At 38.3% G+C, this 17,624-nt stretch overlaps 1 protein-coding gene across 6 annotated transcripts; it reads left to right on the forward strand.

Moving 5' to 3' along the window:
- The first annotated feature begins 10,451 nt into the window (after nucleotides 1-10,451).
- Nucleotides 10,452-16,834, forward strand: LOC308059465 (uncharacterized protein). Of its 6 annotated transcripts, none has more exons than XM_080376875.1 (3): nucleotides 11,013-13,407; nucleotides 13,504-13,577; nucleotides 16,234-16,834. In XM_080376875.1, exon 1 carries the CDS (start codon nucleotides 11,026-11,028, stop codon nucleotides 13,063-13,065), a length of 2,040 nt encoding a protein of 679 aa, XP_080233001.1. In that variant the 5' UTR covers nucleotides 11,013-11,025; the 3' UTR covers nucleotides 13,066-13,407; nucleotides 13,504-13,577; nucleotides 16,234-16,834. The 6 variants fall into 6 exon arrangements, 5 of the variants coding, with proteins under 5 accessions (XP_080233001.1, XP_080233002.1, XP_080233000.1 ...); XM_080376876.1 differs by having other exon boundaries at nucleotides 11,013-13,356; XR_013926254.1 differs by lacking the exon at nucleotides 11,013-13,407 and adding an exon at nucleotides 10,452-11,002 and having other exon boundaries at nucleotides 13,504-16,834.
- The last annotated feature ends 790 nt before the right edge of the window (nucleotides 16,835-17,624 follow it).

Raw genomic sequence — 17,624 nt, forward strand, 5'->3', positions numbered from 1 at the left:
GAAATGTCCTTTGTTTATTCTTCCCTCTTCTGTTTAAGTAACACTGTATTTAAGATAGCTGCTTTTGCCTTTGGGTGAACAAAAAGACTTGGAAGCAATACTCTTTCATTTTTTCTCTCTTTATTGTTATGACTGCCTATATGCTCTTAGACACACCATCAATTCAGGCAACAATTAACAATGTAATTTGAATATTTTTTTCCCTGTATCTCTATCATTATTGGAATATCTGAATTAGTCTTTATAAAATTGTTTAATTATGAGATAAAAAAGTGATATCTCAGTATTCCCTTGATTCCTCACTTTTGTTTGGATTACACTAATATTTGTGACCAGTTTTAACCTGGGCTCAGTTAGTTATAGTGTGAATAAGCACTTTAAAGAAGTATAAAGATTCTCTAAAAATGCATTTTTAATAGAAAACTTGTCATATTTGGATTTTAGGACTATTTGATACATAGTTCTTTTGCACTGCAACTGACTGTTCCCTATTAGGAAGAAATGTAAAAAATAATAATGGCATGTCACATTTTTCCAATGAGGTATTTGATGCATATATTCTGAAAGGCTTTTACAGGGTTTTTATTATTATTTTTTTCCTTTAAAAATGATATGATACTAATGGAAAGCAAATTGTTAGAAAGCTTTTTGATTTAATTTCACTTCCTTCGGTTCACCCAAATTAAACCACAATATTTCATTTTGTTGGGTTGTTTAAACAGTTGATTGTCTTTTCTGTTTATGTATATTTAAAACACATCTAGATTACTGACATTTTCAACTTTCCTGTGTCTTGCCTGTTCTAGGGTGAGTGCTGGGATGTACAGCAGCCCTATACATCCTGCTTGCAGTTTACAGGAAATGCAGATTCCCAGTCCAGACAGAAGCTGAGGTACACTCTAGAAATAGGGGTAGGAACCAGGTCACAGCACACAACAAAAGATCAAGCTAAATGTAATTAGAAGACATCACACTGTCTGCTTAGTAGAAACTTCATATGTATCTCAGTGTTTGGCCTGTGTGTTTAAAAGATGTTCTGTACAGTATCTAGCAACTTCTAGTCTCATGCAAGGTACATGAAATGAAAACCACGCTGCAGTGGGCTAAGCTTGCTGAACACCTTTCATCCATGCTTATGCCAGAGGAAAACATTAATTATCTTAAGCGTTGCTGTTACTTAGTCTCTCAATTTGGGAAAGAAGTTGTGCTAATTCTGCGTAAAACAGAAACCTATCAGGTTTTGGCATTGAGAGAAGTAAAGTGCTGGTGTTGAAAGTCCACCAGTACTAATAGTTTTTGTGTGGCATTAAAGGCTTGGGGAGAAACTTGATTTGAATTCAGGTTATTAAAGGAACTGGTAACAAGTGACCACTGAAATGGTGTAAGAGAGAGAGCACTCATACAGACACAGAATGAGATTTTGTTCCAATTTGCCCTTGATAAACATTTATAAACATTTGTGTAAGGAATAAAAATAATTGGAAGAGAAACATGCTTGCCTCATGCTGACAAAAAAAACCATGTTTGTGCCTAATAGATTGGAGAAATTGTTTGAGAATTGTTTATTCTTATGGAAAGATTGCCCTGTACAGTGCTGCCAAGGACAGTTTCAGCTTGAATAACTATATATATAATGACATCTAAGTTACAGTGACTTAACTTCTAAAGTAAGGTTAGACATCACTGCGTATTAAGGGGTGCATGAGGGTTTTGTATTATTCTGTGGTTGTGGTGTTGTTTGTTTTTTTTTGTTTTTTTCCTTCCTACTGAATGAAGGAATGAAATGTGGGATTAAAAGCCAAGTAATAAGGACACACTTTGTCTCATGAAAATGTGGTTTCTTTTTCCAGCTATGGGACCAAAGTTTCTCATAATTGAAAAAAAAAAAAAAAAAAAAAAAGTTTATCTATTTATATTTCTACTTAGATGTGAAAAGAAATAGATAAAAGAAAAACTTAAAAGATCCAATTTCATTCCTGTTCACAGATACAAGATTATGGAAATAATGGGTTTGTTAATTTGTGGAACCGAATAAAGTGGCTGGGATTCTGCCTCTTGTATATGGATTGTCCTGGACAGGAATATGCACTTTCAAAGTCTGTAAGAAGTTATTTGTACCTGTGGTTTTCTCGTGAATATTCTAGTTATCTATGCTTTTAGGCTTTCCTGAATTACTGTGCTCTGATGCGGTAAACCCCAATTATATATTCCTCAATATGGCTCTCAGATAGACAACCTCAGTGAAATGTTATGGTAGATTCAGCATATATCAGGGAAATACACTGTATTAGAACATTCAGACACCGCTGCAGTAAAGATCTAATTGTTCCTTTTCTACAGTTAAGGCTAACATTCCCATAAAAATTGGTCAAAAAACTCTACTAAAGATGCCTGCTCAGGAAAAAGTCAATACAAATTATTAAGTTTTTGCAGTCATTAAAGACAGTAGTTGACATGCAACATTCTTCTCACATATAAAAGCAGCAGGGGTAAGAAAGGAAATGTCTAGTTACATGTATGTATTTTTAGAGTGTAATTTTTTTTTTTCCAGTGTGATGTATGAATAATACAAGGATGATGGAGTAACGGTATCTGAGCTATGATGTTAGAATACGAGGTTCTCCTTGGAGCCTTCAAATTCCAAGAAAAAATAAAAATTGGGCATAAAATGTCTTTTCTGTTTTGTTTTCTTCACTACTTAAGGAAATCATGTATTCCACACCTTGTTTACTAGCAGGAGATGAGCAGAAATAAGACGATGAAGTGCTGACTTCTGGAAGGAATACATTGCCACACTTTATGTAATGTTTGTATCTTTTTTTATTTCAACAGGGCACAACATGTGTAACACCTGCATTGCAAGAAATATTCCTGTTCCTCTGCCTCCTGCCTTCCATCCCCCTGGGACCATGGCACGGCCACATAGTACAAAGACAGGGACACAGGGAGTTGATAGAAAATACAGGAGTTGTTGTCAGTATGGTCAAAGATGAAATAAACTAGAGCAGCTGTCTCCCAGTGCACTATCTTCAACAGTAAATAATTCCCTTCTGGAGTACAACTGAACTAAATAGTCTAAAGAGAAGGTAGATAAAAATACTTCAAATGAACTAAACCAAATTTGAAATGAAAACCAAGGTGAAAAAGTACATTTCTGAGGTTGATTATTAAAACAATGACACTTCACTTAACACACTGTATTTTATTTCTACTTCATATTGATTTGTTCTTATGGATGCTATCCACTCAGGTGTGGGTATGGATATTTTTGAGTTATCTATATATGTATTCATGTACATACGTAGGTATTTGCTAAGTTCAGGGGAAGGATTTTGATTATTTCCTTTCTTTCTTGAGCCCTTATAATGGAACTTTATTTTGTTAATGAAACAATTTTTTGGTTGTCAGTTTGCTAAGATTAACAAGGAACAATTTAACAATACTTTTGAGATAAGAACATAAGAAGAATACATATATTACATCAGCCTAATATAGACCGACAAATTCTGTAAGATATTTATCTGTTAAGTAAGTTCCTATACTATCAAGGAACAGACTTTGTGGTGACACAAGTCGAGGTGGACTGAAAAGAAACACTATGTCTGCGTGGCTGGGTTCGGACAAAATGGCCTTTATTGTTTATACAAACTATTTATATATCTTAGACAGTGCAGGTGTTAGACCCTGATAGGTTTTTGTGTCCTTCTTCTTGCTTGCTATTTGCTGTTGCTGTAGGTGCCTGTATGCTTCCGGTTCTAAGTTCCGGTTCTTCACATCCTGTTTACATACCTGACAATTTGTGGCTGTCTTAAAGGTACGCAAATAAGTCTTCGAAGTCAACTAACTTGTCTGCAGACCCGCTGCAGACCCCAACAAGACTTCATGACTGTGTTATAGGTATTGCTTTATAGTTTCTTGGCCAACTAATTTCCGGGACTGCTTCTTTCTCTCATAACTGCAGAACTGTGGAAGTTCTGTGCAGTTAGCTGGAGCACAGTGAGCATGGAGAAGAGCGGAAAACATACTCTAAATGTAGCTTCTCTTCCAAAAATTAGCTGATGAGGTATGTTTAGTCTGATAAAGAAAAACCTCTCAACAGTTGTAGCATATATTACACAAGCTGTATAATGAGGAAAGCAAAATATCTTTTCTGAGAGGTCTTGTTCCTGCAATTAAAGGTTAATTTTCACTTCACTGCTATTGGATAAATCATGCCAACTTTTCTTAGGCTCCATCCCACCAAGCATGATCAGACTACACAAAGTAAGCAATCACCCGCAGTAAATCTCAAATAGTATTATGTGTTTCATGTTGTAGCAGTGAAAAGTTAGGTTGCCATGAAAAGCAGCAAGAATCTATGCTGTCCTTGCTGCCAAAATATTATAAGAACAAACCAGATGTATTTTTAAACTACAGATTTAACATTTATAAGGCAAGGAACAAATTTACCTTGTTTTAAATGCATGGGTAACCTCTGTAAAAAAACAGTTGGAGTTGATAATAATTATGACTCATTATTATATTGCCCATTTGAAAGGCTGCTCAAGAGAGTGATATGTTTTTATTAACAATAATTAAATATCCTCTTTTAAAATAGTCTTTTTAATGCTGGCAACTAGGTCTAAGGACAAACAGTAAGTGGGCTGTATTGAAGATCAGTGTACGTGAATATCCATTTGTTCGGGTAATGAGACACAAAATTATGTTGAAGCAGAGTGCAAATGTTGGGAGTCCATGACCTTAAAATGTTTAGGTTTATGTGTTGTAGGTACTACATGAATAATCATATGTTTGTTTTCATAAAACAGCTACCTGTTGTTTCAGTGGAGTTACTGAGAAGGAAAAGTACTAAATTATGAAACTAATTACACTACAGGGGAAGACACAATTTCAGCTCCTCTGTACTGCAAAAATGTACATTCAAAAATAGTAACTGGATAATGAAAGAACATGAAACGTTCTGGTTTTAGGCACCTTCACTTGTTTTGAAGGCTTTCTGAGAAAAAAATATTTCTTAGAGGTCTCTGACCATCAGCTGTTACGATAATATCTCACATACAGGTTTTTCTGCTCTCGTCCTCTCTCTTTTAGACACTGTCACCTCTCCTTGATTCATGCTATCAGCTTAAATTTAACTTGTTCTGAACTGATTGAATACTAATTTCTTGTTCCCTTTCTTTTCTGCAGCTCCTGTTTGAATCATCATTTTTTTATGGACCTGTTCTCCTTCATGTCACTTTCTTTTCTCCAAGCTTGTTATCAGCCTCAGAGCAGCAATTCTGCCTCAGATCAATAAAATACATCTTGCCATTCTAATCTGACCCAGATAATTTATTTTTTTCTTTCTTTATGAATCTCTTCATTCCACTGGTAATTCATTCAGATTCCTTGGCATTTACAATATTTTAGAAAATCTTAATGTTTTTAAGATTAAGAATAATCTTCCTACTATTGCTAGTTGCCTAGATTACTCAATATTTTCCTTGGTGATTTGGATCATACCAATGACCTGCCAATGGTACTTTAATGAGTTAAAGGAAACTACAGAGAGAAAAGGAATAATCATATTTTGAATAAAACAAAAAGTAATGGTCTAAAATACAGCAAAATGTATACAAAATTAGCATTAGTGAACACATTTACCAATGTCTCTAAGGCAAAGAGCAGGTTGTCTAGCTAGGTTATGAAATCTCCAGCAGTTAAAGTATTTTAAAAAGTTTCACAAGTAGGGAATATAGATAAGTGATGCAGGAATATTGTTTCAGGCAGAGACATGACTTTTCAAGTTGCCTCTAGCCTCGTTTTCCTTCTAGCCTGGTTTTCTAGTCTTCTGGTACACGTTTATCTCATAACTAAGAAATTTCCCTCTTCCCTTCTACCAACACATAACAAGAAGAAATCTCCAGTTATGAGAAGCTCAAGTAATATTCAATATGTTGTATTCTGGTTTCACTCTCCAATGTCTTCTGCTTGCATGTCATAGCCCTTTCTGGTTTTTATTTAGCTTTTCCTCTTGTTTGACTTAAAGAACTTCATACTGTAACTGTTTTCCAATATATTAACAACTCATATTTGCAGTGCCAGTGTGACATCAGTTAAGTTTTTGCTTGAGATCTGAAAGAAAGGTGAGACTATGCCCCAGTTAATTCACCTTTATTGTGACTGAGCTTGTAAATCTGGTGTTCAGTGCAGTGCCTGAAAGGGCTCCCACACTTTTACTTGATCACAGCACCCTGTGATCTGTTCACAAAGTATTTTGTTCAAGAACATTTAATATGTTTTAATAATGCCTTCCCCTTGCTATTTAAGAGTGCCTTATTATTTTCAACTGTTTTCTATTAATGCAGAGTAAAAATTCATGTACAGTCTCACCATAATTAGTTGGACTACCTGTAAGTTATATGTTACCATCTAGAAAGTATATGTTACCATCTAGAAAGAGGAAAGATAAAGGAGAAAAAATGCATTCTGACTACATAAGCCAGAAGAGAAAATAAGCATCTGAGAATGATCATTCAATACTAGTGCTAGGATGAGAAAAGGAAGACTGTTGTAGATTTTTTTAAGAAATAAATTCCTCTGTTTTAGGAAACATCACTGAATGCTAGCAACTGTTGCCTAATGCACAACGCAACACAGCAGGCAGCAGAACTGAGCTATGGTAACATGATTGAAGAGAGAGAATAACAGCATTATTAAAACTTAGAGTGTCCATGCTTTCTGTTTTATCCAACCTAAACAAACCTTGGGCTTTATCATCCATCCAAGCAACTTACCTTACTTATAATTGGAGTGATCTGGCTATGTTTTCAACATTATTTCAAAATTTTTGCCTTAAAATGTTATTTTCTACATGATTTGCATGTTTAAACATATTGACTACTCTGGACTTTCTTGGTGAATTGTAAGTACAGATGAACTGTGCTGTGTGACTGTTTTGAATGTGGAAAACTTGCAAGATGTCTTTTTTATTTGTGAAGTGACTGTATAATATGTTCATATTAAGCTTCAGTAAAAACAGATGGTGGCTTTGAGTCAAGATCCTCTGAGAACATTTTATAACCCCATCTGCAAAGTGCAGTAGTGTTTTTAGCTGTGATACTTTGCTGCTTCTTTTATCCCATTAAATATCCCAGGTGAAATGGTATTAATATTATGATACTAAAGAATCTGTAAAAGCAGAACACTGCAACGAAATGTGTATGGATGTGTTGACAAAGTATGAATGCCTTAAAATTGTTCACGTGATCAGGATTTAAAGATTAGTTGTCTATATTGCAACCTGCATCCCCAGAGCATCCCCAGCAAGACAGTTGCATACACTGAGCCATCCAGAGAAAAAGTAATTGTGAAGGATAGCCTGTGATTTCTTTTATATATCATGTACAAAGCTGACTCAAGGTGCACTTAAACATAGTTGTTACAGAGTCAGCCTATAGAAGTGGTTTTACTGAGTTGCTTTGGTGTATTTTTTCTTTAAGACGTCAAAAAAATGCATTAAAGACTTTTTCTGAAAAAGGGAAAGTTATCAAGGGGGCTACAAGGTGACACAAGGAGTGTGGCTTCGTGTGCTCACCGAGCATTTAAGCAGTGAAATTCTGTGAGGTTAAAAATAGATTAGAAACTCTTTAGAAGTTCTGGTGTTTTGACAGTTCTTTAAAAGGATTTTGAAGGTTAAATCAAGAAGCTTTTTTTTCTTTCCCAGCATAATTTCAAATAAATAGCTTAAAGACAGCCCATTATTGCTATCTTTTTGAGGGTTTGTATATTATAGACAATATAAGAGTTCAGCAATAACATCTATGAAGCTAGGCAGTTACAAATGTTGTAAAGTTTTAGAACCCACCACCAAAAGGGAAACCCTAATAAAGGAGATGGGTAAAGTTATTTTAAAGTGTTATCTTCTTATGGGTAAAATGGCTAACTAAATTGCATAGATTCTCTGCTATAATCTGTATTTCTTGCCAAGAACCTATGAAAAAAAATTCTGAAAACACTACTTAAATTTTACATATTCAATGATACCAGATTGTTGTATATGAACCTATTAACTTTTCTTACAGATTTTTTTCCCCACATTAAGAATGTTGAATAAACAGTTTTAGTGTCAATGTTGGGAAAGGCTGAAACACAAAAGGGCTGGTTAAATTAACTCTTTTTTTGTATGTCTTTGTCTCTCCCCTAGGAATTCTGTAAATTTTAAAGATCTGTTGGTTTGCATTCGCTGAAGAGGCAGTTAAGCATACATAATTTTTTTCTGTATACACAGAACTGATTTTTAGTACCTAACTCCCTTCTCTCATATCTTTCCATATTTTTTTGAGAACAAAGCAGCACTGAAATTTCTCACACCAAGCAAGTCTAAAGCAAACTTTAAAAAGAAATCTACTAAGTGTCAGGGTAAGCACAGCAAAGGAAATTCAATACTTACACAACATTTTCTGATATTGTTTCTCACTTATTCATTTTATGCAACATCAGTAGACTCAGGAAAGCAATAATCTTCATCTGTGAAATATGTTCCACCCCTAAGGTATTACACATCGTGTTATGATGTTGTAGGAGCTTCACTTGTCCTTGGTGGGCTTTGCTGGGTGGCTTATGAGTCGAGCAGGCTTATGTTTGGTAAAGAAGTTAGTACAGCACAAGAAGATTCCTTCACTTTGGTTTCCCTAGATGGATCAAACTGATGGATCCCATAGCTCTGGGTCCTTCTCAGCTGAAGTGAAGAGAGGTAACTGTTTCCAAATGCAGTGCTGAAGTGGGTTAGCACACTCACCACAGCACAGATATTTGTAATATCCTCTTTATCCATCTTTTTCAGGTTTTTTGATGTGTGTTACAATGTGTGTGTGGGTTGGTTGGTTGTTTTTCAATGTTTGTTTTTCCCACTAGGTATCAGAGTGGAGCTCATTGAGGTGGATGGGACAATAGTGTTTCTCAAAAGTTATTTCATATTATGCAAATGTTTCAATGGCTGTGTCTTCATGTTTTCAATGTATTTTAAGTAGCCAGAAAAACTAAAAACTGATATGAAAGCATGATCTGGAAAATAAGGACATGCTTATACAGACAATATGACTGGCAAGAAAAATAAAAGATGGTTAAGCTATTGTGAAAGTTCAGTGGTTGCTGTCACTTTATTTTGTGGACTTTCTAAAGGAGAGAAATCATCCCATCATTCTGAAGGAATTACTTTATTCCAGTGTACAGGATGCAGCCTACAAAAATCCCACGCTCTAACTCCTTTTTCTTAGCCTTCCTGCTTTCTCCCAGACATCTTCATAATCAATAAAAGTAAAATATCCAACCACTACTGGAAATTGTAATAAAGATAAATAAATAAACAGGCATGACAAAGATGAACTAGAAATATGAATTTGTGAAATTATTTTCTCTTTAGGATGCAGACCGTATCCCTTTATTCTCTTTTCTCTTAAGGATAGAAGAAGATGACCTTCCCTGTCCAAACTGCTGTTATCCATGAGATACCAACTAAGCATCATTCCTTCCATCACAAGAACTAGGTATTGACAAATGCCTTCATGTTACCAAATGATTGAATATGTATAGAGTTAGAAAAAGCACAGGTAGCTCAAAATAAACCTAAGATGGCAATTTTTTGCACCAAAGGATACCCTTGCCATAGCTATTCATTGTTTATTGCCTGCAAACTGAGTTCAGTGCCTCCAAAAGCTATATGTACACTTCATATTTCTAATATATCCATGAAGATAAGACAGTCAGGAAGTTCTTGAAGTAAACATACATGAAGCAGTAGATCCAGCAGGTTGAATTGGATGCAAATACTCAGTTTTGCAAACTGCCTTCTACCTTATTTGACTGTAATAGATGTTAAAAGTGTTCACAAATAATCGATACACAGAAAGATCAAGTGTTTAAATAGGATTTTATCTAAATGAGATCTATGGGATTATACCGTGCCACTTTGCATAGAAAAAGGAATTAGCTGCAATTTGTGAAGCCACATGTTAGCCAAGGTTATGTGGTTCTGGTTGGTTGTTTCTTTGGGTGCGGAGGTTGGTGAATATTATGAAACGCACAGAAAGCATCTTATTTTTACACAGCTTTACTTCCTTCCACATGTTCAGATGCAATTTTCTGTATGGTACATTAGACTGTCTACTACTGTTTAGTTTGCATACAGCACAGCTAAAACCAAACATAAACATTTGGTGTAGTAAGGCAAAAGCAGCTTGATTTGTCTTAATTGCTAGTGTATCCATTTTAGAACTAGAAGGTGGTTACAATTTGGTAATACTTTGGGGACAGACAATTTTGCTAAAGCTTGTTCCAACCGTTTGTACCCTGGTAAAGAACTTTTTTTTTTTTGAAGAGTAGTACAATGGACACACATAAAACTGTTATGGAAATAGCATACAGGGAAGACACATGGACTTTTTTAGCCTGGTATTATGTAAAAAACTAGCCCTGCTTGTTGGGGCTTTTGCTGTATTGAATGATTATACTGAACTTTGAAGCAAGTGGAAAAATACTGAAGAAATAAGACGAGGGCACGATCAGAACAGTGGAATGAAGAGGGGGGAACAAACTGCAGGTGCTTGCACAAAAACAGGGCCAGCAGGACGCGATAAGAGGAGCTGGGAAACAACAGAAAAGAGCCTACGTGCCTGAAAAAGTAGAAACAGAAATCTTGCCAATAAACAATTGTTAACCAATCATATTATTATACGCCTGTAAAATAGCCAATCATATTATCACACGCTTATAGAGTGCCTTATAAAAGTTACTTGGTTTGTACAATAAACGGATCAGATCTTGAACTCCATGAGTATTTGAATCTGACTCCCGCTCGCCCAGAATGCCTGCAGCATCTGGTGACCCCGACGTGTGGATCGGTCGAAAAGTCAGGAGGATTCGTTAAGGATCGTGTTACAAGCTGCGGAGCCGGCGAGGATCCTGCTGCCAGCGGAGAGAGAGCTGGGCGCCCGAAGAAAGGCGGAACGTGCACGGCTGACCGGTGAGTCAGGAAACTTAAGCAGGATGGGGATCACTGCATCAGCGGTGGAGAAAGCAATCGTAGACAGTTTAATGAAACTGGCAGAGAAAACTGAAACGTCAGTCTCACGGCAGGCAGTAATTGATCTGCTATGTTGGAGTCGCCGCCGTGGTTTCCTTGCTTCTACGCAAGATGTATATAATAATGAAACATGGAAGAAAGTGGGAGAGGACTTATGGGAACCTGTGCAAGTCGGGACTAAGGGGGTAAAGACTTTGGCTCGTACGTATCGGGCTGTACGGGGTATGATTGCGCAGTTACACGGTGAGGCACAAGTCGCTGCAGCTGTTAAAGCTGCAGTGCGGTCTCCCGGCGATTCTGCCACTCAGTCGGAGGAAGAGCCAGAGGGGCAGCCTCCGTGCAAAAACCCCCCCGATCATACATCTAAAGCTTATCCAGTACTGACTATTGCTGAACGAATAGCGTGGGGATTAGATGATGAATTGCCACCCTGGTGTCCTGAAAAGGAACAAACGGCAAGCGGCAGACAGACATTAATACCGGCAGTTACGAGTACTGGATGTAAGACTGCTGGGATGGGAACAACACAGCCCACAGCTCCACCAGAGGAGGAAATGGAGACTGAGCCTGAACCGTTTGGCAATCTGCCTCCTTTACCTCCTGAAAGTGGCAGTCTTTGCAGTAGTGATGAAGAGGCAGCACCCACGCCTTATTCGGCACTACGGAAAGAGCTGCGACAGCAGGAAAAGAAGATGTCCGACCTACTACATCATATGGAGAGGCTCGACAAGGACTCTAAAAGGAAAGATGTTAAAAAGGCGTATAAAAGTGCCCATAAGGCTATAATTGAGGGGTTAGAGGCTCTGGGGGATAAAATTGAACAAGATGCGTGCGTGGTACCTATAGACCCTAATTTTGACCCTCGAAGGCGATACAGGGGCCTGGTAGAGAATTGTACCATAGAAGGGGATTTTTCGTTTACCCCATTAGCTGCTCCTGTAGTGTTGCAACAGGGTCAGCCGACATGGGAACCCCTGGACTGGAAATTGGTGCAGGGCATTCAAAAAGCTATAATGCAGTATGGCCATAATAATAAATTAGTGAGAAATCAAGTAACAGCCTTAATTAAGTATACGGAGTTGGTGCCGGCCGACCTAAGAGCAGTTATGGAGCTTATCCTGTCTCCAACAACATTCATGCTTTGGTTAGCAAAGTGGCAGGAGAATCTAGAGGTGAAACTTTTAGAAAACATTCAATTGCCACAAGGAGATCCCTTACAAGTAGCGCCGTTAGATGCCTTAATGGGTACAGGTCCTTATCGTGATGGAGCTGCACAAGCAGCGTTACATACCAGGGTGTTACAACAATCGAAACAAGCTGGGTTAGCAGCTTTCTTGGCGTTACCTCAATTGCATACACCAACCTTACCATATACCAAAATCTTGCAAAAACCTAATGAATCTTTTTTTAGTTTTGTTGACAGGTTAAGAGATGCCATTGATAATGCTCCTAACGTCACTCCAGATCTCAAGATTGTTTTGACTAAAGAGATCGCTGTACAAAATGCAAATGTCACTTGTAAGCAACTTATAGCATCCTTACCCCCTGGGGCATCCATCGCTCAAATGATAGAGGCATGCGCAAGGGCTCCTTTGGTTGAGGAAGAGGAAAAGGCAAGAATACATGCCAATGCTCTAGCAGTAGCTCTAAACAACAACAAGGTACAAGGCCGAGGGGACCGGGGTCCTAAGCCAAAATGTTATCAATGTGGACAGGAAGGTCACTTTAAACGTGACTGCAAAAAGAATCTAGGAGGAAAGTCTCTGTTGAAGGGAAATTGTTTGCGTTGTCAAAAATTTGGTCATAAAGCGGCCGATTGTCACTCAAAATTTAGAAAAGATGGTACACCCCTCTTTGTTCCGGGAAACGGGAACAGCCGCGTTCTGAGGGACGCGGCCAAGAAATATCCCCAGAACCCAACAAATTTCATGGCTGCCTCGGCGAGCTGTATTCAGCCACCAGAGGAAGCGCAGGAGTCGATTTGGCCGTGGCAGAACCTGTAAATATCACTGATGAAAAGGTACATGTACTTCCTTCTACAGTTAGTGGTCCTTTGGGTTATGGTTTATCTGCACTCCTTATAGGACGCTCTTCTGCGTCAAAAAAGGGGATTTTTGTTCTTCCTGGTTGTATTGATGCCGATTATACCGGACCTATTGGAATTATGGTAAAAGTTTTTTCTCCACCTGTTCATATTCCAGCAGGAAGCACTATTGCACAGCTCATTCCATTCCAAGCTACTGTCCCTCAAAAAGGAGAAAAGGACAGGGGTCAAGGTGCATTTGGCTCAACGGGTATGCCTAACATTGCCTTTTGTCAACTTATTGGTGCCGAGCGGCCAAAATGTAATGTTAAGATATCTGGTCCACGAGGTGTAAATCTTCCTAATGTTTCGATGATGATTGATACTGGTGCTGATGTTACTGTTCTTCCTTTTTCAGTTTGGCCTACCATGTGGGAATTAGATAGTGCGGGTTCAACCATTTCAGGCATTGGGGGAAGTCGTCTGACACAGGTCAGTAAAAACTTCATTCTTTTCACGGATCAAGAAGGACATCAAGCATGGGTAAAACCCTATGTCCTACACACATCCTTGTCCTTGTTAGGTAGAGATGTACTTTCCCAATGGGGAATGAGAATCTCTACAGATTTTTGATTGGGGCCATTGATAGCAGCTCTCGCCCAACCTTAAAATTAAAATGGAAATCAGAAACTCCCGTATGGGTTGATCAATGGCCCTTACCTCAAGAGAAGCTGCAACACATTCAAGAATTAGTCCAAGAACAATTGGATTTAGGCCACATCAGACCTTCTGTTAGCCCATGGAATACACCCATTTTTACAATTCAAAAGAAATCAGGAAAATGGAGATTATTACATGATTTAAGAGCAATAAATGAAAAAATAGTTGACATGGGTGCCCTTCAGCCTGGACTGCCTTCTCCCACTACGTTACCACAAAATTGGGACCTATTAATTATTGATTTAAAAGATTGTTTTTTCACTATTCCTCTGCATGAGGATGATTGTGAAAAATTTGCATTCACAGTACCAGCTATAAACCGTGCCGCTCCAGCAAAAAGGTATGAGTGGGTTGTACTACCTCAGGGTATGAAAAACTCCCCAACAATATGTCAGTGGTTTGTGGATTTAGCTCTACAATCTTGGAGAGAGAATAATCCTAACCTTATTACCTATCATTATATGGATGATCTCTTAATAGCCAGCCCTCACACACTAGCCCCTGAAAAAGAACAGGAACTTATACAGAGTCTGCATACCTTTGGATTGGTTATAGCAAAAGAAAAGGTACAAAAACTAGCGCCCTGGAATTATCTTGGTCTGCGCATCTCAGAAACAAGAATCCAGCCACAAAAAAATTATTAGTGTCCCAAATATAAAAAACGTCAACGATGTCCAGAAACTAGTCGGAGACATTCAATGGTTAAGAACTTTCTGTGGAATTACCAATATGGATTTGGCTCCTTTATTGGCATTATTGAAGGGTGGCTCGTCACCCGCTGATCCCAGATCTCTTTCACCTGAAGCTGAAAAAGCCCTAGAGAAAATTACACAGAAAATTCAAAATGTTGGAGTGGACAGGCGACTATTGAATTGTCCATTTACCCTACTCGTGTATAACCGAGACACAGAAATTGTGGCTATAATAGCACAATTGCCCATTGATCGATCTATGATTCTGTTAGAATGGGTTTTCCACAGTAACACCTTAAAAGCCACAGTTACTACTAGAGCGGATGCAGTAGGACAGTTATTGCTGAAGGCACGAGAACGTTTGCGTACTCTCGCAGGCTGCGACCCTGAAAAAATTATTTTACCTGTGAAAAATTTGTCCTTGGCTGACTGGTAGATTCATATTTCTGAGTCTTTTGCAGTGGCAACTCTAGGTATTCAATTAGATAATCATTATCCCAATCACCCCTTATTTAAAACTTCCTTAGTATTGGAGGAAAAATCTTTACAGCAACAAAATCCTATAAAAAATGCACTTACGGTTTTTACCGACGCTAGTAGCAAAACTCAAAAGTGTGGCTATGCCTATAGGGATGACAGGAACAATTGGATTTCTCATATAGAACAAATGGAAGGTTCAGTTCAAATTTTAGAATTAAAAGCAGTGTTAATGGTGTTTCAGGAATTTCGCAATGTCCCCCTTAATGTTGTAAGTGATTCTAAATATGTTGTTGGAATAGTTTCGCGTCTTTCGCGTTCCCTTTTAGGGTCTTTTACGAATGACAGACTTATGGCCCTAGTTATTCAGATGTGGAATGAAATAAATTTTAGACAATTTCCTTGGTGGATTACGCATATCAGAAGTCATCTGGATTTACCTGGTGTCTTATCAGAGGGTAATGCTTATATAGACACTCAGGTGGCATCCCCAGTATTACAAAATTCTCCTCTAAAACAAGCAACAGAGTCACATGCCTTTTTTCACCAATCTGCCCGGTCTCTCCAAAAACAGTTTGGTCTGTCTCGTCAAGACGCTAGGACTGTCATAGCGGCCTGTCCTGATTGTGCCAGGTTAACACCTCTTCAACAGGAAGGTACAAATCCTAGAGGGTTACAACCTCGACAAATCTGGCAAACTGATGTTACAGAATTCACCCCATTTGGAGTACTTAAATATGTCCATGTCACAATTGATACCTGCTCGAAAGCTATTTGGGCGACTGCTCATAAATCTACCAATGCTGTTGCCTGTATTCAGCATTGGACGTCAGCCATGGCTGTGCTGGGCCACCCAGATATGGTAAAAACAGATAATGCCCCTGCATATCTTAGTGCCAGAATAAAGACCTTTTTGCTGCAATGGCAGGTGAAGCACGTTACCGGAATTCCGAATAATTCTGGTGGTCAGGCAATTATTGAACGTGCCCATCAATGATTGAAACATTACCTGTCTGTTTTTCGAAAAGAGGGGGAGAGGAGTCCTCATGTAATAGTGGCAAAAGCATGCTATGTACTGAACTGGTTGAATCCCAGAACGGAATGTACTGAACAGCCGATTTTCTATCACTTTTCTAACAATCCCAACGATTTTTCGAATCGTGACATAGCTGTCCAGGTATTTGACCCTGTCTCAAATTGTTGGTCAGGACCTCATAATTTATTAACGTGGGGTCGGGGTTATGCATGTATCTCCACAGGGGCAGTGACCAAGTGGATTCCGGCAAAATGGGTTCGCCCGTGGATTGAAAACCAACCCACTGAAAAGAAAAAGCAGGGTGACTACGACAGGATTGACTCCTAAATGAACAGGAGGGATCAGTGGGCTCAGTGGGCACAGCATCGAGAAAGGTTATTCCGACCGCCACGACCAAATGAAGAAAAGCGGCTTGTAGATAAGTTAACATACATTATTCTGCCCATCTTGCAGCAGTTACCTCGGGAGATACAATGTCAATTACCCTCCGGTGAATTGTCTTTGTTACACTGTGACCGTATCGTGCGTGCGTTGCAGGATCTTTTTGGGCAAGGACCGATAGAAACAGAAAATTCGTGTCCTATATGTGCTACTTCTTGTAATTCAACAGTTACTCTATATTGTGGATATTGTAAAAGGGTTGGAGCATATAGGCGGAAGGTTTTCCTACGTTTCAGTTCCGGCGGTTTTTCCCTTCTTACTGGGACACATACCCCTACTTTTCAGGTATAAATGAGGCCTTACAATCTTATGAAGCCTTCAGACAGATATTTTTAGCAGAACATCGAAACGAACTTATCTTCTGGGTTCGCATTATCAGAAAAAGTTTTGAATCTCATATAATACAACATTATTGCAAATGTGAACGATGGCATTACTTTTAGGAATAGGCCTAATGAATATTGCTTTTGCTTCTGCTTTGCATAATATATTGTTGTTTGTTATTCTTTTGTTACTTTTAGTGCCTTGTCTTTTACAATGTTTCCAAAGCTGTATTAATGCTGTATTTAAAAAGAAAGGGGGAGGTGTTGGGGCTTTTGCTGTATTGAATGATTATACTGAACTTTGAAGCAAGTGGAAAAATACTGAAGAAATAAGACGAGGGCACGATCAGAACAGTGGAATGAAGAGGGGGGAACAAACTGCAGGTGCTTGCACAAAAACAGGGCCAGCAGGACGCGATAAGAGGAGCTGGGAAACAACAGAAAAGAGCCTACGTGCCTGAAAAAGTAGAAACAGAAATCTTGCCAATAAACAATTGTTAACCAATCATATTATTATACGCCTGTAAAATAGCCAATCATATTATCACACGCTTATAGAGTGCCTTATAAAAGTTACTTGGTTTGTACAATAAACGGATCAGATCTTGAACTCCATGAGTATTTGAATCTGACTCCCGCTCGCCCAGAATGCCTGCAGCACCTGCTGGAGCTGGTACTGCTAGATTTCTCCTCCTGTCCATTCTACATTGTTATTGGATAAATATAATCTATAGTCTGCTCCCTTGGTGTTTGTTTTTGTGTTGTTTTCTTTTTCTACAGAGGATTTGTGAGAGCTGTTTATTTCTCCTTGTCATGGTTAAAGGCCAAATGACATTGTGAAAGCTAAATG

The sequence above is a fragment of the Falco punctatus genome, assembly GCF_963210335.1.
Source record: "Falco punctatus genome assembly, chromosome: 2".
Taxonomy (NCBI): Eukaryota; Metazoa; Chordata; class Aves; order Falconiformes; family Falconidae; genus Falco; species Falco punctatus.